Source organism: Apis cerana, linkage group LG13 (assembly GCF_029169275.1).
Source record: "Apis cerana isolate GH-2021 linkage group LG13, AcerK_1.0, whole genome shotgun sequence".
NCBI lineage: Eukaryota > Metazoa > Arthropoda > Insecta > Hymenoptera > Apidae > Apis > Apis cerana.
The window spans coordinates 2,029,812-2,053,367 of record NC_083864.1 but is presented as its reverse complement, the minus strand read 5'-3'; the positions used below and the strand labels follow the sequence as shown (position 1 = coordinate 2,053,367).

At 22.5% G+C, this 23,556-nt stretch overlaps 1 protein-coding gene across 2 annotated transcripts in view; it reads right to left on the bottom strand.

Annotated features, from left to right (window-relative positions):
• The window catches only part of LOC107996971 (F-box only protein 43-like), a 61,568-nt gene that overhangs the window by 11,259 nt on the left and 26,753 nt on the right, over nt 1–23,556 (bottom strand). The window contains exon 2 of one of the 2 annotated variants that reach the window (XM_017055301.3): nt 5,015–5,200. The exons of the other annotated variant lie outside the window; for it this stretch is intronic. Within the exon in view, the coding sequence (XP_016910790.2) occupies nt 5,147–5,200 (54 nt within the window). The 3' untranslated portion in view covers nt 5,015–5,146. Of the gene's footprint in view, nt 1–5,014; nt 5,201–23,556 lie in introns of those variants that run through there. 2 annotated transcript variants of the gene reach the window in all.

Below are 23,556 nucleotides of genomic sequence, written 5' to 3'. Positions count from 1 at the left end.
TTTGTTATTTTTTCGTTAAAATATTTAAATGTTGTAATAAGACATTTAAAGATACTGAACTTCCTGAGGGAAAAGATAAATATTCGAGGACGGTTCTATATAACGATCGACCGAGTTGAAAAAAATTTCTTTCTACTGTAGATAGTTAGATAGCCATGAAAAAAAAGGGCTGCGAGAACAGATCTATACAAAGGATCGTCCTACAATTTCGTGGAACCAAGATAAAAATTCTTGCCCACGAATGTCGCTACGCTACAATATTGAAACAAGCGTGTCATTGTATTTGATCGCAACTGTTCTTGTTATTTTTTCGTCGAAATGTGACTGTTTCCCTGTGATATTGCAAGACTATATTGCGTCAGAGTAGCTAACAAAGTAGAAAATTTGATAAAATGTTAGAAATAAGATATAACCATTCAATATAGTAAAATAGATAAAATTTTGAATGCAGACAACGAAAAATTCTACGTTTCCGGAATAAAAATCATCATATTTTCTTTGATGTGTACTTCGTTTTAAAATGTTTTTTTCAACATATACATTTTTTTCCTCCTTTTTTTAACATTTTTTTTATTAAATTGAAAAAATTTATCTTTTTAAATTTAACTTTTTTAATATCTATATATAAAATAAAAAAATTAAAATTATGAATATAAATATAAAATTATTATGAAATTACAATAAATTGTTTTTATTTAATAAATAAATAAATTAAAAATTAATATTATCACGATTTTTAACATTTTTCATTGTTTCTTTTTAAAAATAATTTAGTCATATTTTAGAATTCATTTTTTTCATTATTACAATAAAAATATTTAAATTGATACTTAAGAATATTTTTGCAGAATATTTTTTTGTAATAATTTTTTGTAATATTCTTTTTTTTGTAATATTGAAATATAAAAATATATCTTAAAAGAGTGAAAATGAAAAATATTGTTACAAAAATTATTTAGTACAAAGAATTATGTAATATTACAATATTTTTCTGTAAATGAATGTGATTATAGAAATCATATGAAAGTGATATATATTTTTTTAAAATGAAAATATAATTTTTAATACATTTGATATATTTGACAATTGATACAGTTTATTGTTTCCAATATTCTAAATATTCTATTAAAATATTTTTTCTTATATTGCATAATATAATATAATATATCTTAATATAATATCAAATAATTAATTTTCTTTCTTATTTTCATAACTATTTTACTTTTTTGAAATTTTTTTATCATTTTATTATTTCAATTTCTACAATAAGGGTTGCAAAATTAATAAAGATGTCAAGATAACATCTCAAGGATTGTAATGTTAATGGAAGATAGAGCGTGAAAAATAAGAATGGAAATAAATGTTTCGTGTATGCAAAGAAGTCAGTCTTGATAAACGAGACCAATTCTTATGCTAATTATTCTATCAAAAATGTACCCGACAAATTTTTAAGGAATTAATAATATAATGATGTAACTTTATCTTCAAATATTTACTAATCAATAAAAAAATTTTGAAAAATTATTTGTTCTTTAGTTTTTTAAATAAAAATTATATTAGTTAATAAAGTATTTATAAAAGAAAATCTATAATATTTTAATCATATATAATTATATATTTTTATATTAGATTAAATTATATATATTCATAAATATATGATATATATTATTTTACAAATATTTTAATTTACAACAATTTAATTCAAAAGAAATTTAAAATAAAAATATCAGAAATTACATATTATCGTATACAATTAATTATATACATATATAAATATGTATATAATATTGATATGATATAATATTACATATTTATTTATAATATTTATTAATTTAAGATTTGATATGATATCACAAATTGATATATATAATATACAAATTTATTTATATTTGCTTCTAAACGCTTTTATTTCTTATTTCCAAAAATAATTCGAAGATTGCATATTTTTATGCAAAATAAAAATCTTTTATGAATATGATGAAGAAATAACTTAAATAAAGGTTTTATTTCTCAAATTTAATAATGCGTGCTACATATTTTGTGTCTTTTTGGATATTATGCGTATTTTATAGCTTTTATTTCTATGTTCAAATTTTACATAAATGCACAAATATTTGTTGCCTATTTATAATACTCTATTCATAATATTTCATCAGAAATTAATAACGTTAATTAAACTTTATCTAGATAACGGTAGTTGCTCAACCAAGATAAAATTTGTTAATCGTGATTCTAAATTTACTAAACTTATTTAGAAGTGCTACACCTCCGTTAGTAAATGTTTATATTTGCACATGAAATATATCTCTCTTATCGTAATATATGAACACACAGTCTATTTCCATTAAAATATAATACAAATAACACACTTTCAAAATAAATGTTTTCAAGTATTTTCACCGGTAGATTTCAATCGATTTTATGAAACAAGGACAATGAAAAAGTGAGATGAATTTTAGAAATCCACTACCTATAGATTGGCGTGACCGGAGGCTTTCAAAATTTCAGACCATTTATTTCAGTTTTTTCGCCTATCACATCGAATTAAGGTGTACCGGTAATTCAATATCCCATTAAACGTACTACTATGAGCGTATCGAGTTTCGGACTCTGATTCCGTCATCAAATTAGATCTCGGTTCAGTTAATCCTATCAACCGGCACGCAAGTTTCCTAGTTTACGATTGCTCGAGATTTTTTTTTTGTTATCTGTGCCCCTATATTTCAATAAATCTCGATTTTTATCTCATCCGTTGCTTTATCGCTTCAAATTTCGTACCACCATCACTCAGAAAAAAGTTTAAATATACTTTAGTAAATGGAACACAAGAAATTTCGAAATTCTTGGTAATTCAATAAATTTCTTCTTTTTTTAAAATGAAAAAATTATATACCGAATATAAATCTCTTTTATCTCTACAAAATAAAATTGTTATAAAATTGCTATAAAATTGTAATTATTTCAATATGGATGTTGATATCCAACTTTTGTGTTAAAAGAAGTTAAACAAATTAGAAAATTATGCATAAATTTCAAAATAAAGCTTTAAAAATAATAATAATTATTTCTTGATAAGGAAAAATTATATAAAAATTTAGAAATAAAATATGTAAAAGAATAGATTCAAAAACTTATCAATAATGATAAATTAAGGATACAAGAAATGAACCGGCTAAGAATCTGATAAATTTCAAAAATCAGAAAAAAAGAATGAAAAGAACAAAGCCAGACAATTTATTGAAATGAAATGAAATGGAAATATTATTGTTATCCATACGTATATCCATAATATCAAATTTGCTGGTTGATTCAATAAAACTAATAAATGTAATATAGATATTTTGATGATTGGAAATTCTCAAAAGTAAAGAATAATTAATATAGTATAAAATATTAACTAATATTAAATATTATAACTAATGAGAGTGCTATGATTAAAATTTTCATAGAGGTAAAACAAATTCAAATATTTAATTAATATATTGAAAATATATCATATATTTAAAACATATGTCAAATTATGCAATTATTTCAATAATTATATATTAATAATTTTATTATATAAATTTATTTATATAAGATTATAATATTGTATAAAAGCATCATTTCTCTTCTCATAATTTTCTGATAAATTGTTCTTGTTCATCTGAAAAAATTAGAAAATAAAAAACTAAAAAAAAAATTTTTCTATAAAATATGAATGAATATATATTCAATATTATGTTGAAATTTATTCTATTTCTATTACAGATAAATTATCTAGAATTTTTATAATTTTTAATATATTCTAATAAAAAGTTTATAGAATTTAATTAAATTTGTATATAATATTCAATTATACGTACAAATAATTAATTCAATATTCATACACACATTCAATTATTTATACAAATAAAAATATATAAAAAAAATACATTACATATTTATTTATCGTTTAATAAAATAAATAAAATATATATATATATATAAAATATATACATATTTGGATATTTATTTATAATGATATTTTTATTTCTATTTATACAAATAAATGAATTTGTTTTAAATTTTAAATTTTAGAATTTACATTTTAATTATAAAATTTTTTCAATTCATAATACATAATAGTTTATATAGAAAAAAAAATAAAATATAAAAATTTAATTTTATTTAAATCAATAACATGATCATTGTTAGTATTAATTGATTATATGTTCTTTATAAACGTAAAAAATTTTACAAAATTCCAGAAATTGAAATTTATTATTATTTTAATTTTCGATAAAATAAAAAGGGAAAAATAAGCATTTCCGATATTTGATAGTTCTATATTGATAGTCTTGAGTTTCGAGGCCTCGAAATGTTTCGACTTCGACTTTCACGAATCTTAAAATCAGGTTTTTAGCTATCTTTAGTTTTTAGCATTCGAATTATTCAAATATTTTTTTTATTACATAAAATTTAATAATGTAATTTTTTCTCGAATTAAAAAATTTGATATTTATTAAATTTCTATAATATATTCGAAATATGATAATTTTTTTATATTTAATAATTTTAAAAATAAATAGATATTACATTTAAAGTAATAAAACAATTTTTATAAATTAATTCTTATACTTGATTTTAAATTATTAATTAAAAAATAGACTTAATAATAAATTGTTATATTTTAAATTTTATCTAGAATTTATTTTCTTTTTTTTCAATTTTGAATTCAGCCAATATAAAAATTATGCTAATATTATGATATAAATATTAATTCAAGTATCAAATTTCATACTTTAATCTCTTCATTTCCATATGAAATAAGATCACAAGATTGATCAAATGCTTTTAAAGAGATTGAAAAATTAAAATGAAAAATTAAAACATAAAAAATTTGGAGCTAACAATTTGCTATTATTTATATTTGCAATTAAAAAAATCTTATATTAGCTTCACATATATTTATTTTTTATTTTACTTAAATTAATTAATTTATTTAAATATAATATATTCTAAAAAATAACATCATCATGTTATAATTAACATTTATAATTAATATTAAAGTGTTCAAAGTGTTAAAAAATTTATTCAAAAATAAATTAAAGTAATTTATAATCGACAAGCGAAGAGAACGCTGAAGGATATTAAATCTGCAACACCTTCGATAACAACCATCCCTTTAGATATAGGTTCCGCCTACCAGATGTTCCCAGAGTCTGCAACAAAATTTTTTCTTCCCCAAGGAAAAAGAAATAATGAGACTTTCGATTGTTATTAAGTTATTCTCGATTAGTTAATACAATATAAAATCGTATATACCATAAACTGTAATATTAAATACATGTATAATACATGTGTAATACATGTGTAAAAATAATATAAAAATAAATATTCTTATATGTTGAATTTAATTTTTAAATTTTTGATAATTCAAGATATTGATATTGAAAATATCAATAAAATGAAATCAAAATATAAAATGTTATAGATTACATTCCTTGTTACAAAATAAAATTATAATTAAATTATAATTAAATAAAATATTTCATTAAAATAAAAATTCATTAAATAAAATATTTAAATTTTAATAATGTAATTATTATTATAATTGTTATTTTCTTTTATGATAAACAATTATTTATGGTAAATTACATAAGAAAACTAAATTTTATATTTTAAATAAAATGAAAAACGTAAAATTTCTAAAAACTTGTATTATTTTAATTGTATAAATTTCTACACGAAGATATTTTATATTTTATAGTATATAGTTATATTTTATATTACATATTTTATAGTATTTACTTATGAATTACATCAATGAGATTATTTCAATATATTCGATTTTTTTTTCTATTTTTATTTTATTTGAATACATATTTTTTATTTTCATAATTTTTAAATATCGTACTTAATTATTTATTTATTATTCATTTATTAAAAATTTTATATCGTCAGTAATTCTATGCCTCTAATTGAGTATATAATATATAGAGGCATCACACACATTTTTACTTTACTATATATAATGGCAGAAAAGGCAGTTGGTTATGTCTTATTACCTTCGAAAATAATCGAAGGCAATAGACATACAATACAGGTACCTTGACCTCGTCCTTCACAGTACATTACTTTTATCGTTTATAATTAGTTAATCGATTCACCCAGATACCAAAGACGTCAAGGTCGTTTAAAGGAACGCCCAATGTCAACGAGTGATGACCGTTTAACGAGTCTTCATGTAAAACATCGAGGCGTACATTTTGAATCATGTTGAAGAATCTTAAAAAATTTAAATACTATTTCCTTGTTACGGTATAATTTTTTATTAAAAATTCATTTATTATGGAATGTAAAAAATTAAAAATAAAAATAACTTTTAATAATTGTTTTTGGTTTTCATTAGTATATTTTTCGTTTCAAATACTTTAACATTTACTTTAATATAAGATTAATTATAGTTATTTTACAGTTTATTATAAGATATAAAGATTTGAAAGTCATATTAAAAAATTTTGTAAATACATGTAAAAAACATTAAAAATTGCATCAAAATGAATTACATCTTATGGATTATAATTCAGCCTATGGTATTTCTACTGTATCATGCGAATTAATAAACTTTAATGGATTATAAGAGATTCTTTAATTTAATTCATATAACATTCATTCAAAGAAGAAAGTATAATTAAAATCCCATCAGTTTAATGAAAAAGAGATTAATAGAAATTACCTATCAATCCTAATGAATTATACATTCTGATTCTCGCCGAAAGTGACAGATGAAATTTAAGAGATTGACTGGAGGTTGTGTCGAGCAGGTCATTCCAAACAGACGCGCTTAGAAACCAAACAAGATGTATCATTCAGTCTAGTCTTCGCACACAATTGCCTCCTATTCCTTTCTCTGTAATTATCATTCAAGTACTTCCATGTAACATCTAATATACGAGTCAAACATTCTGATATTTTTTCCTATTATTGTTAACTTAATGTCTATAATTTTACAGTATCCTTTCATGTACGATAAAAATATAAATATTGAAGCATTCATTTAAAATTATACAAAATATAAATATTAATCTCTTTCTGGATTAAAAAAACTAAAAAATTAACAAATTTTCAAAATAATTTTCAAATTAAAACTATCAATTTTTATTTCACATAATATGTAAATATTTCATTTTGCGCTGAAATACAAATATTTATGCGTAACATTAAAAAAATCTTTTCTTTTATTCAACACGATGAATATAAAACATTAGAGTATATAAAAATTATATAAATATTAACCTATTTCTCTATTAAAAATAAAGAATTAAAAAATTCAAAGCTTAAACATTAAAATTTGCAAATTGACAACTAAAAATTTATATTTCACATAATTTATTAATGTTCTATTTTGTGTTAAGATAGAAATAAAATTAAAATTTTTCTCATTCAAAGATCATTGAAGATAAATATGAAATGAGTCATTTTGGAATAGATAGAAATTGACGGAGAGTGGGTAACGCGATACAGTTTGGTCCTTCGCCGAAATGCACGATTTCTATCAAGCGAAAAAGAATTTTTTTCAGGCCAATCGAAACAGTGTCCGACCAAAAGGAAGGGTCTTGGGTTCCGGGACAAAAAGACCCAAGGTACATCACTACTGTAGACAGGTATATACCCATCGATAACTTTGAATGTACAGGTAGAAATCTATGTGCGAGAATTTAAAAAAAAAAAGATCCAAATGTTCGTCCTTTGAAAATGAAGAATAAAAGAATTTTAAAGAAACATGGTTAAGGTAATTACGAAGATATATGGGCAAGAGACGTTTCTTGTATTCTTGTATTCTTTTTCCAAGTTCGATTACCATTTTTCTCTCTTCTGAGAGAAAAAAATATTTGTGCGAAAAATTTATCTTGAATGGATAAAGAATAAATTACATTAATAAACAAAAAAATGTAATAAAAATCAGAGTATTTTATGATAAAAGATAAGAAAGATAAATAAAATTCAATCAAATTATTAAATATAATTATTATATATCTTAGATGTATGTAGACTTAATTAATTATTATAATTTGTATCTTTAATTAATTATAATTATTATAATATAAATAAAAAGATATTTTTAAAAAGAAATTTTATAATATTTCTATTATTAAATTAATTAATGAACTAAAATAATTTCAAATAATGCTTTTTTACAATCAATTTTTAATTATTTTGTAAAATTATTTTTTTCTGTATATTAACTTTTTAAATTATAAATTTATTATTCGAAATAATATATATCTTTACTTAAGAAATATATTAATTTTATTTTAACATATAAATTTTAGCATAAAATTTATATATTTTTCATTAAAAAAAGTCATTTATCTAAAGATAAAAATATAGATAAAAAATTATAATATTCTTTTTTCTGAATAAAAATTATAACATTCATTACTTTCCAATATAAAAAATATATTAAAAATGAAAAAAATAGATGACAAAATTTAAAATAAAATTCGCAAAATTAAATCTTAAATAATGAAGTAAAATTCATCATATATTACATATATACTACATACTATGTAATACGTATTTTGAAAGCACGAGCAGAGGTTAAAAGTTGGGATATCGGTGAAGGGTTCCCCGGAGAGGTTCGCGCCAAAAGTTGGCGACTTGAATTTCCAGACGCGAGTTGCGTGCGAGAGGAGTTTGCGCGCACAAACACGCGGGAACGGCGTGAACATGCATGGGCCCGGGATCGTTCGGTTTCGAAGTGGGCCAGATGCCCGCCGGCAACGCACGTCAGATGTATCATTATCTCGGCCTCACTGTTGCTATGCAATTAGAGTCCGTTAATCGGGATCCCCACCACCAGTGACGCCAACGCGGCTTTCGTGACGCCAATCGACAGGGAGTGGGGAGGAAAGGTTGGAAGAAGAAACAGAAACAAGAGAACGGAAAAGGAAACGCATCGTGGAGAAAGAGGACAGAAAAACGTCTACGAGGAAAGAAAAAGAGGAGAAATCGAGTATAGAAAGGGGATGGCAAAGGCGATCAGACGACGAAGACGAGGACAGCAATAACAACAACAACAGCAGCACGTGGACGTGAGAGCGCGAAAGTTCTGTCTTCGAGTTTTGCTCTTTTCTTCTTCCTCATATTCTTCTTTTTTTTTTTCCCTCGAAGAACTTGCGCGTTTTTCCTTTTTTGGGGAGAGAAGAGGGCGTTTCTTATTTTGTTCTCTCTTTTTCTTTCTCTGTATTCCGTGGACCGTAACGAAGAAGAAATTTTTCGCGCACAATTTTCGGTACAATTGTCCAACAAATGAAATTTCAACTTTAATGGCCATTTTTTTTATTACTCTGTTTTTATTATTTTATAATTAATTTTCTAGAATTTTTGAATAAAACATTTTGATTTCTCGTATAATAGGATTATTTATCGTATTATTTATCCTAAAATTTTTAGATTATTTATACTATGATCTTTTATCATTTAGCCAAAATATTTATCATTTTAATATAGAAATTTAATTTTCAGTAAAAATTATATATTGATAAACTAAATTTATATTAAATTAGTAAAATAAAAATCATTTTTTTACATAGTTCTTATATATTTTTTTTAATAAAATTTTTTTTAATTTTTTTTAATAATGCACAAAATAAAAATATTTGCCATTAAATTTTGTCACGTATCGTTTTCTGTGCTTGTTTCCACTTTTACTGCACGAAGGCTAAATAGATTGCCAATAAAACGTTTCTTTACCATTCATTAAGATCTGCTTGGCCTTGAAGAGATTTCAAGGAAGACGCGTGCGTGAACGCGCGGGAAAACCATGTTGATTCGTTAGTTCATTCAGACTACAAGAATTCAATTGATTTTGTTCTTCTTTAATTTTTTTATTCAATAAATATTTGAAATAATGAATAAATTCTAATAATAATAAATAAATTGTGACAATATAATTATTTATCGAATCTTTTATAATATCATATAATTAGAAAATTACATGATCAATATTTTATTTCAATATCTTAAAAACTTTCTTTATTTATCATTATATTTTATTGTATTTTATTATATCAATAGTGTATAGTTAATTTATAATAATTTTGACTATAAGTTAGAAAAATTGTAATTATAAAGATATATTAACAGAAGAATCTGCTATTTCAATGCTTCTAATTTAATATATTGTAATTTTAAAAATGTTAAAAAATAAAACATATTTATGATAATGTATAATTTTTTAAAAAATTATTATATATTATAACTAATATTAATAATATAGAATTTTAATGTTTATTTAGTAATTATAATTTTTAAGTAATTATAAATTTAATAAATATTTTTAAATTTTATAAAATTAAGCAAAAATATTAGCACGAATATATAATAACATATAACGTTCGAAAAAATTTATTAGAAAATTTTAGAATATAAGAATTCAATATAACAATTTAGTTGAAATTAATTAATTTGTTAGTTTCGATTTTCAAAATTGATGATGAAATTATTTATATACGTCTCGTCATTCTCTTCTTGGAATTTTGACTAATCGAAACTTGCATATTGTTTTTTTTTCATACCATTATGGTGGTCAATTCTCACGTCATTTCCAAAAAAAATAAATTGCAAACTCATCATTTTTATTATCTTAACATAATCATGACTAACTTCGCATAATTTTTTATGGCGAATATCATTAATACCATATATATATATATATTCATGTTTATATTTGTAATGTATTCATCACAAACGAGATTTTGCCTAATTAAATTTATTTTTTACAAAAGAAAAGTATGATATTTGATGAATCTATAAAATATATTTTATAAATAAATTATAAAATTAAATAAAATCTTTAATTATTATTCATATAACATCAAAATACATAAACCATTTACACATTTATAAATAAAATAAAATAATTTGTAACAACGAAATATTTTAATCATTTTTGAACATAAGTTAGAAAGTAAAAATTATTTCTTAAAATATAATTTCATAATTAAACTAAAGTTAATAAATTAAAAATAATTTTATTTCATTTTTATTTAATATTCATTTTAATAATAAATTGAATTATTGTAATAAAATTGATATTTATAATATCATATTAATAATAAAATTTAATTATTTTACGATTATTTTATTTAAGAATTATTAATAATTCTTAAATAATAAATATATGAATATAACACACAGATAGATTTTTATATTTCCAATTAATATAATAAAATTAAAGATTATTTAAAAAATTACATCAAAAAATGCTTATTAATACAAAATATGAAAAATTACTTTAATAACCAAATATTTTTTATTCATTATAAATATATTTCAAAATAAGCAATAAAATATTATAAACAAAAATATGTTTAAACAATTATTTTTTAAATCCGTTATTTGAATAACATTCACATACAATTCTAATTAAAATAAATTATTAGTTATTTAGCACTATTTCTAAAATAAATTTGTCAAAAGATCATCGAAAGATCTTAATATAATGAAAAGAACAATCGAAAAGACGGATGAAATGAAAGAAGAGAAACGGAGAATGTCGAATCTACGCAGTTAGCAATCGATCGAGTGAGCGACAAGGTTCAGGATGCAGGATAGTTCGGATGACGTGACCTGTTCAAGGCCATCCATTTATCCTGCGCAAAATGGATAGATGTCGTCCCTGTGATAGAAAGGTGTCTGGTAGTGTCAAAATCATTGCTAACCAGGGCCACGCGTCTATTAGACATACATTATTCAACGCAATATCACGAAAAAGTCTCGTTGCGAATTCAGCACGATGCACCATAACCGCGTAGCAACAGGGGCCCGGCAACAGGACCTGCTCTCAGCCTCTCCCTCTCTTTTGGTCTTTGGTCTGCGTCGTTCTAGCTTTCGGTAATATCAATCTTCTCTTCTTCTTTTATTTCTGTCGGTCTCTCTTTCTCCACGGTTCTTGGGCGAGGAGAGCACGTCCGTCGCTTTCTCGTTGCTCGTTAACAACGAGCGACCGCAATGGGGAGAACTACTCGATGGTGGCACTGACGCGACAGTTCTTTTCTGTACCTTTTCGGCAATCCAGAGAGAGATAGAAAGAGAGATTGGCAAACTTCGAAGGAGCGCTACCTAACGGAATGTTTTGCTATTGGTCAACGAACCGGTAAAGAAGAATGCAGCTCCGCCAATTCGAAGCAATTTTCAATAATGTATCTCAAAGTTGAGAAAAGAGAAACCGGTCAATATAATTCGTTTGTGAAAAAAGATCGTGTAAAAAAAAAGGACAGTATAACTGAATGGATAAACAGAATAAAAGTATGAACAATAATAACATTTAATAAAGAATCAACTTTCGTTGTGAAATATGAGATGTGATTTCATCATGAAAACAATCATTTTGAACTGTATACACAAGATATTAATTTTTTTTCTCATATATTTGTATTTCTATTTTTAGTTAAGTAAATAATTCAATAGACGAAATATGAATGAAATATAAATTACAGTAATTTTGCTCACTACTAACGCAGATATAGTATAAAAAAGAGTTCAGTTTGATGTGATGACATTATGTTATATTACATTGTCGGAACACTTTTAAGTGGACACATTTGTATTCTAATGTACCTTATGTAAAAGATACTATTTGCAATACTGTATTTTCGTAATACTATTTTTTCGATAGTCATATTATAAAATTTATATATATTAATTTTGAGAGCATGTGTAGTACTTTGTATACTACTAATATTACTAATATTTGCTATTTAGAAAAAATAATCATTAAATTGTAGACAAATATAATTTTAATTAATTAATTAATTCTTTAATATTTAATTTATCTCACAATATATAATATATATAATTGATATTTAATTATTTTGATTTTATTATTATATATATATTAAAGAAAAACAATTCGATTTTTATACAATTATCTATAATAATGATTAATTCTATAATAATATTAATTATTTTAAAACAAACTTGATTATATAAAAAAATATATATATTAAAAGTATAATTTTGATAGTAAAAAATTAATATACAATGTAATTATGAAAAGTTTTTAAATATCTTAATAAAAAAATAATGACATAACAATAATATAAAAAAAATTCATTTGAAAGAAAAATATTTAAAATCAAAATAAAAATGATTAAAATAAAGAATAATTAAATAAATAAAATTAAATATAAAATTAAATTAATTATAACTTTATATTTTTAAATAAATTTAATTTTTTTTTATTTTAAAAAATAGATTTTAAATAGATAGGTTTTTTTAGTAAATTTTTTCCTATTTATCAACGTTTTTCTCTTATATTCATTTTAATAATACAATAATACAAAATAAATTTTTTAAAATATCTTCAAATATGAAAAAATTATCAAATTATAGCAATATATTGTTCTTAACAATTTTTTTAATCGAAAACATATTATTAATTTCGTATTTGAATATAAAATATTATAAATTAATCTTTATTAAATTATAACAAATTTCAATTATTATCAATTATCGTGTTTCTAGAATAAAAATGATTTATCTTTGCTACAAAATCCAATTTAATCATACATGCAAACATGACGTTCAAGAATGTTTATTTTGAACGGAAGTGAGTGGGCGTCATACTGAACGAAAAGGATTAATACAAGCAAGGACTTAAGAGAGAACAACGAAACCCTGACATGAATACGACTTGTCGATAATAATTTTTTTGCATTTTATGAAAAGTTTTAATATTAATATATTACATGTCAACTAAATATATAAATCTATTAATTATTATAGTTAGCAATTATTTAAAACGAGGAATTGACAATTCATGAAATTTTTCAAATATCTAGAAATGAAATGAAATTACATAGATAAAATTTTTAAATTAAATCATTTAAAATCGCGAAATAAATTTTAATTACGATTGATAACAAAATTTTTAAAATATTAAAAAAATTAGCATTGTATTATTGAATTTTAAATAAAAAATTACTTATTATAATATATTATTGTATAATCTTTGTATGAAATCGATTTCATAATCGTTCGAAATTACATAAATTTTGAAATCACATATCCATTTTTCTTATAATAGCCAAACTTTTGATTTAAAAATATATGTTATTTCACAATATAAAATAAGCGTAATTTTTATGATTAACATAAAATATTTTTAACATGATTCTTAAACGATCGAAAGGAAATATTTTAACAACTGAATTAACTAAACTATTATTTGTATTTCTCCTTAAATGATTCGCATAACTTTGGTTCACACCTGCCATTTATGCTTCGAATGCTTTCACGGCTCTATAATTAAGCGTGTACGAACATAAATACAAACATTTGTGATCATGCTGTATATGTATGCATACATATATATATGTGAAAAATGTTATTTTATATATATATATATATATATATATATATATATATATATCGAGGTGTAACATTTTTTCTGAGAAATATTTGCAAATATAACATTTATGCTTCATGGTTCTAATGTTCACACCTTCACAAATTTCTTTTCCGGTCTCTTAATATTCTAAGGCAATTAGCAAAATTTGAAGTTAGAATGTTTCCTTCTAAACTTTAACATTCGTATTAGCAATATTCTGTGGAAGTATATACATGTCTATTGATATTACTTAAATGTTTCAATGAGATAGTCAGAGAAATAATATTATACATATTTTATATTATATTATAAATTATACAACAATAAAAAGAAATTTTATTAGATTTTAGAATATATATATACATATATTATTTAAATATTCAATAATTTTCAATTATTTTTTTAATTTCAAAATATATGTTATAATGCTTAAAAAATGAATTACGTATAAAAAATATTTTAACAAAATAAATAAATCAATATGAAAAATCAATTAAAAATATATTTTTATAATATTCTTATGGAATTAAAAATTGTATACAATCAATCGCAAAAGTATTTATGTCTTCAAAAAATTTATATTTTGAAAAATCTAATTTTAATAAAAAAAATTTATATATAGAGCATAATAGATTACATATAACAATTTATTGTTCGACAAAAAATTTTGACTACATGAAATCAATCAAATTAAATTTTTATCATATTTATATATAGTTTTAATTGAAAATATTTTTTATAAAATTATAAAATATAAATATAAGATATAAAAGAATTGAACTGAAAGAATCAAATTTATAAGCATCAAAATATTTTATAAATTTATATTTTCATCTATTTCATATATTATTATGAATTTATATTTAAAAAAAAATTTAAATTTGATTTTATCCTGTCCTTTTTTGTTAATAATTTTGTAAAGTTAATAAAAAAAATTAATAAAAAATTAATAAAAAAAAATTTTTGTATATAATTTTTGTATATAATCTTTTATCATCATTTATATATTTACAATGTTTATAAATATTTCTCAAAAAAAAAAGATAAATATCTTTTATGTAATTATATTATAGAAAAAACATTTATTATCAATGAAAAATTTTTCAACAATTAAAATAAAACAAAAAGACAAATATAATAAAAATGTTAAAAAAATTTTCGTACACAGAAATTTATTAATTAATAATTTTTTAATTATCAGTGAATCCTTCGTTTATTCTAATAATTTCTCACAGTATTAAATATACTAATTCTAATTAAATTTAATTATATTATTCCATTTCAATAATGTTTTAGATTTTTTGTTTTTGATATTATGTACATACAACTTATGAGCTGAATTCATATAAGATGTACTGAATACTTTTGCGACTGACTGTACGTATACAGAAATATAATTAAAATTTTATTATTGTTACGTTTAAAAACATTTGCATTACGTTTCAGGCATATAATTGATACAAGGAATAAACATAAGAGCGAAGGGCTGTGGAACGGCGAACGTGCCTCAACAATAAAGCGGTAAAAATTTCAAAGTAAATGTTCCCAAAACAATTCACCGGTTCTCGGTACGCGTTAGGGTCGAGTTCTCACCTGACCCAACAACGAGAAATACGAATAGAAGGTGGCATTAGTACGTGAATACGTCCTCCTCGCGCTACGAAATAACCAGTAAATCCTTACCCGAACACGAGCTATGTTTTACGACGGTAAATTGCTAATCCATAAACCTCGAACTGTACTTACAGAATACTTGACAAGTAAAAGGACCGCGTACAAGAAAAATTTACAACGTTTGCGCCGCGTCCCTTCTTATACCGCTGCAATAGGCTTTATCTAAATTAACGTGGAGGGTTCTGAGTTGGGACAAAAGAGATAAATAACAGGTTGAAACGTTCCTTCGAATTACTCGAGTATACGTTATCTTTATCTTATTAAGAATTTATAGCTATTAATTTATTGTTTATCGTGTAAACTTTCAGTTTAAACCACTTAATTTTATATTTACCTTCGAATGTCATAACCGGTGTTTCTAATTTTCCTATTTTAAAGTTAATTTTAACGCTAGAATTATTGAACTTGTAAGTATTTAAATATTTGAATATATAGGGTGTCTCATTTTCAAACATCTTGATTTTCTCATTATTATTTGTAATGAAAAATGTCAGATAAATATTGAATATATTGTATATTCTGATGTTATTAATTTTTTTAATGAGTAAATGTTAATAGAGATCATATGAAGATTAACTTAAGATTTTTTAATATATCAATCGATGCAACTAGACATTCTTTATAAAAAAATATTAATATTACATATATTTAAAAATTATTAATTTAGTAGATATTTTGATTCAAATTTTTTAAAATTAATTGCATGAAAGAATAAGTATTATTTTTTCTTCGATTTTAAACGATAAAAAAATTATATTTTTTAAATTACGTTTATTGAAAAATATATCGATGAATAATATATAGAAATACAATTTAAAAAGTAAGAACTTAAATTATACGATCAAAATATTATTATGTATATTTATCTTCTCTTTGTACAAACTGACATAGTCACTTCTTAAAAAAATACATTCATTAACTTGTCTAAAAAAAATTCAATTAAAGTAATATAGTTCAATAGAAATTATGAACAATTTGTTATGATTTATAATTTATCTATTTACATTAATTAAATTCTCTTCATAAATTCTAATTTGACTGGTTTCATAAACAATTAAAAATGAAAATTGAAATTCCAATTTAACAAACTAACAATACAGTTAACGGTTTATACCTGTGCTAGGTTGTATTCTGCATTGATTTGCCCTTTCACTCTTTGTTCCACAAGTAAATCTTTTGAGTCTAAGACCTTAACACGAGGTATGGTCTTCCCAACCTGACACTGAAGGAACACCCACCTTAACTTTATCTCTACCTCATTATCGGATCGTCGTTAGCCGTGAACTTTGCCCTCGTACCTGTTAGCAGATCGGGCCACCTTTGCTTTCATTACCTACAACGAAGTGAAAGATCCGGCCTGTTCTCTAAGTAACACTAATTACATCTCCTTCGATAAGCATAAAATACATCTTTTTGCACTTTTTATTACTTTTAGCTTTTCTATATTTCGTGTAAAACTTGAAATAAAGATCATATCATTGCTATTACGAAGGAATATATATCTTTGCAGACTCTACAGATTATTTAATCAAATAGATTCTGTCAATCAAAATACAAAATTTGGATGGACTTAAAAATATAATTATATAAAAATTAACAAAATTTGATGTTATTAATAATATATTATATTATTTAGCAATTTTATTTAGCAATTTTTCTTTTTTTTAACATATTATGTAAAAAAATATCAATAAAATGATATATTATAGTATAATGATATTTTGTGTTTAAGATATATGGAAAGATGATTTTATAAACAAAAACAAGTCAAAAATATGAAATAAATTTTTTCATTTAAAGTCTTATTTTTGAAAAATCAAAATTCGATTATACTTTATTACAGAATCTATATATTAATTTTCATTTTCTTAAAAACGAGAATTTAACAAAATTTTATTTTTTACTTATTTTCATGTTGTATACAATCTATAGACTATAATATATTTCTATTCAAACAAAAATTAACTAAAATTTATTTTCGAAAATTTTCAAATATTTCTCGATAGAATTCTTTTTAAAAAATAATTATATTTTATATTTTCACATGCGTATAAAATTACTTCTATTTTCTTTGTATTATCAATTACTTATAAATCGCATTATTTTTGAGAAAACATATCTAAAAGTCTAACCTAACTTTTCATACCAACTTACACCGTTAATTCAATCGCGCTAAATTCATGCTTTATTTAAACGAATCTTGATCAGCGATACACAATTTCATTCTATATATCGCATGCATCTTACTTAAACGAGTTAATAAATCTTGTTGTGCATACAGTATGCATTATCTTGTTAGCCTAGCGTAATCAATCGGAGAGGAGAGAGAGAGAGAGAGAGAGAGAGAGAGAGAGAGAGAGAGAGAGAGAGAGAGAGAGAGAGAGAGAGAAGGAAGACCCGTTGACCGAGTTACCTACGTACACCAAGACCTAGAGACGTTCCATTGAGAAAACAAGCGATGAATGAACGAACAAACCGGATGTCGAAGGAGCCGCGCACTCAGGTAAAAGTTATCGAGCACTGGACGCGATTAAGCTCGGCCGGTTTTATCTACCACTAGCGCCACATCTCTAACACCGTTGGGTAGTTATGCGCTGCAAGTACCGGTACTATCTTACCCGATACATCTCTCAATTACAACTATTAACTAAACTTCTTGTTTTCTTTAATGATGTTGTACAGGTAAATAGTATTTGCACGTTATCTACACTACCATCTGGTATTCGAGCACGCGACCAGTTTCAAAACACTTTATTTACGATCGTTTCACTTGCTTTTCAATTATCTTTTTCAATCAAGGCGGCAACACTTATTTACCGTGAGTACACGGTATGTACAAATAGCGTGAAATATTCATTACGGTACGGATAGTATTTATTCCTTCATTTTTTTTTAAAGAGAATAAACAATAAATAAATAAATAAACGATAAATATTGAGAAATACGATCTATGCATAAATCGATTAATAAAATATTGTTGTCATATTTAGATGTTATATTAAGATGTATATATTAATATTATATAAATAATTTTAGATATTATAAATAATTTAAGTAGTATTTTTTTAAATATTCTAAATAAATAAAAATTTTTATTATAACGATTATAATATGCCGTAAGAATTTGATTATAAAGTTATAAAATATGTCAAAAAAATAGAAAAACATTGTTTTAAAATCGGTATTGTACTTGGTTTTTTCAATCATAAATATTCTTTGTTCGAACGCACTATTTTTTTTATTAAACATCTATGAAAAAGTTTTTATTATGTTTAAATGCAATTAATTTTGTGTCAAAAATTTTTAATCAATAATATGTTTATTTTTATTATTTTCTTTTAAAAATAATTCCCTTTAAAAATAACTGTAAAAAAGCATTTGTTGATATAAATTCATTAATTGAGTAGGATAAAAAAAATATTTTAAATAAAATTGTTATTAAATTTCAGTAATAAATAAACAAAACGAATGACATTCTATACAATTAAATGTAAAAATTAATTAAATAAAAAGTATTGAAATATATTTTATAAAATATTTTATGGAATAAAACTAAATTGAAAATTTCTAATGCATCAAGCCAAGATTCGACCTTGGATGTCTTCACGCCATGCAAGGACGTTCATTGATCGATAAAACCACGAGGAGTCCCTGTATCTCATCTCATTTCCTTTTCTCTGTTACCATGCGTATAATTTATTTTTATGTGTAAATAACTTTAAATTTACCAATTGGATAGCACTATTCCATTTCTGCATTTCTTTTTACGATATAAAAACTTGTAGAATATTTAATCTTTCATAATTATAATATATTATGATAATATTTATTATTATAATATTAATATAATATTAATAATATATTATCATAATTTTTATTATAATATTAATAATATTTTTTTTTATGACAGAAATGGAGATATTTTCAATAATTCATAAAATATTTTTATAAAATATTTCATTCTTGAATAATTTTATATTTACAATAGAATTCTTGGCTATAATGAAATATACGAGAAAATATGTTACGATTTTTATGGAGAATTATAATTAATCACAATTAATCAAAAAATCAAAGAACCAATTTATGGATTAAAATAAAAGATACAAATATAATTATAAAAGTAATAATTTAAAGTAATAAAAATTGTCAAAGGACAAAAAGAAATAATTGATGAAATGAAATCAATGCTTTTTAGTTTTAGTTTAAGTGAAAAGTATAAAAAAAAGAAATATAACAGTAATATAATTTCGATTATTGCATATTTGTCTATGTATTGATTTTTCTCGTTTCTTATTAGTAGGCAGGTAAGTATTCTTGTAAGAACAAGGAACAATTCGTATAACATAAACATAAACTCGTACATGACTATTATCTTCGAAATGGTTGCCTGTTGCCTTATAATTGTACAGTAGTGAAATGCGTTGTAACACTTTTATGGGGTCTCGATTCGTGAAGCGAATAACTTAACTACTTTAATGGGTGGTTCAGTATATCGCACTTCATTCACATTCATTAATCGCATTAAATATACGTAAGATATTACAGTTAATTTTTTCGTTATTGTTCGCAATGAATATATAGATTCTACTATAAATCCAAATCCAAACAATTAAAAATTAAATTATTATGATTATTATACAAAATTATGATTATTATTCAAAAGATTATAAATAAAAAGAATAACTTCTTCAAAATTTTAAGTCAATATGCTTATTTAAATTCCTTTTTTCTATTTTTATTTAATAAATTTAAATTTTCTTTAATTAATTATTCATTATATGCTATATAATTAATGAATTTTATTTATAATATATTGGGAAAGAATCCATGAAAAATTTTCATTAGTTGTCAAAAGTTTTTATTAATTGAATTTGAATGATAGAAATCATTTTTGCTAGAATATATATTTTTGTTTAATGAATATATATATTGCAATTTTATTTTAAATGTAATAATTAAAATATTTTTAATTTTTTCTTAGACTAACTTTACAACCTATTATATCTCTAGAAGAATTATTTGAAGAAATTAAAAATCTAAATATATCTTATTTTTTTTTAAGAATACAATCCTAAAATACATTTTATCAATCTTTAACATTTTCAATATTCTAAAATTTTTAAAATTTTTGAAAAATTTAGAATTAGTTATTTCACTAAAATAAATTAAAATAAAGATATATATGTATATGTTCAATTACATTAATTGCAATGCACGTAATGTAAAAATTCAAAAACTTCTTCATTCTTTCCGCATGAGCGTCCGAGAAAAACAGATTTAAATACCTCATGCTATTGAATTAATCAAAAACTGTAACGGAAAACGAGGCAACAAAACCGTTGCAACGGTGCATCCACTGCACATCGGTTTACCGAAGCGGAGAAGTCAAGGACGTTCAAAGCACATTCTATCCTACACACGGAGTTGGTTGCCGCGTGTTGTCTAGGTCGTGCAAGACCGAAGGCGTAGAGGAGGAGTTTGGAATCCGAGAGACGCGAATAGCTGACTCGAAGTCCGTGAGAAATCGGTTTATAGTCTCATGGACGCTCGTTGGAACGTTAATCGTTCTTACGGGAAGGATATCCCCTTTCCGATAAAACCAGTCGTGTAATAGCACTGTCTTCTGTCAAGTCGCTTTAAATGTACAATTATAGGTACCTTCCGGTTTTTGAAAAAAGATGCACGAAATATTTGACTTTAATTTGTTATAATAACAAACTGAAAAATATTTTTATTATAATTAGCAAATATTTTATAAAAAATATTCCTACAAAATTTAAATAATAATTAATATTTGAATTTTCATTGAAAAATTTAGATATCGATTGGATTAACATGGTCTATGGATTTTAATGATCTATCAACTAACAACACATATATTAAAAAATAATTCATATTTTAAAAAATAGAAAAATTAATTTTCTTTTTTTTTAATTTCATTTATCTATTATTTACTGATAATTAATTTGAATAAAAAATTCTTAAATAAAGACGATATAATATATGACATTATATTATTAAGTTCTTCAAGATTTAATCGAATTGATAATATTTAACAGATTTAAATATGCTAATTCCAAGTAACATTGTATCCTACCAAAAGATATCGCGTGCGTTATAAGTATAAAATTAGGAACAGGAGACTGCGTGGCAATATAAACAATATCAAGTGACACTGCATTTATCTAAATGTTTTGAAAATACTATCTTTATATTTAATACAATCTTATTTATAAATATTACTGTTATTTCTTGAATTTTGAAATTGATTTATTTATTTATAACATATAATATATTTGCAATATATAATATAATGAATTAAAATTATTCGTAAAATCTATTATAAATACAAGTATGTGAAAAGAAAAATTGCATTTTTTTCAAATTAAATCAGTATTTGAAAGAGTAACTAATTAAATTATAATAAGTAATATAGATCAGATAATAATAATATACTCAAGTAATATACTAAAGTAATATACTCAATCAGAATAATAAAAACAATGAATTATATTTCTTTGAAATGTTTACAAATATTGAAAATATTTATATAAATTTTGATAAACTTAAAAAACTTGATATGATAAATAATTAAATTAATCTTTAAAATGACTATTATATTCATAAATAATATATAAATAATATAATATTATATATTCATAAATAAAATTTAATAGCATTTCATATTTAAATACATTTATCCTTTCTATTTTTTCAAATTAAAAAATTGAATATTTTATTGCTAAAAAATTTATTAAGATCAAGGTATGTATTATAAGAATTTAAAAATACTTCCTAATGTAAATAATATAGAAAAAAATGCTTTCAAGGATAACAACTAGAATTCAAGTGAAACGTGTTTCAAACGTTATAATTATATATATTAAATGATTTTAAAGTATTGCTTTATAAACATTATTTTCAATTAAACAATTAAAATGATTTTCGAAAATATTAATAAAAAACATCGTTAAGAAATGTCAAATATTAAGAAATAAAACAAAAATATAATATATAATTTTAAAAAGAATTGAAATTCTTTCATACGTTTGAACGAACTTTCACTTTTGGAAATGTGCCATTTTATACAAGCACATCAGCATACAAATATCAATAGTATCATACCTAATTTTTCAAAATAAGCATTAAACTTACATCCATTAATTCTTTAATATTTAAAAATTTTTATAATGCTTATTATAATCAAATTTTTATTATTATATTATATTTATATTATAATAAATTTTTCATAACTTTTCAATAAATATAAAATACTCAAAATAATATTATGATATTAATCTATAATTTTTATCAATTGAATAAAATTTTAATTATTTAATAAAATAATGAAATACTATTATGTTAATTTATAATTTTCACCAATAATTATCTAATTATTGTTTACTTAATATATTTTGCTTATATTTGTTACTAATAATATCACAAGCTAATTTCTTTCTCTCTTTCTCCTTCTATAATCTCTTTCAATCCTTTCATCTTGGATCCATGGAAAGCGACCT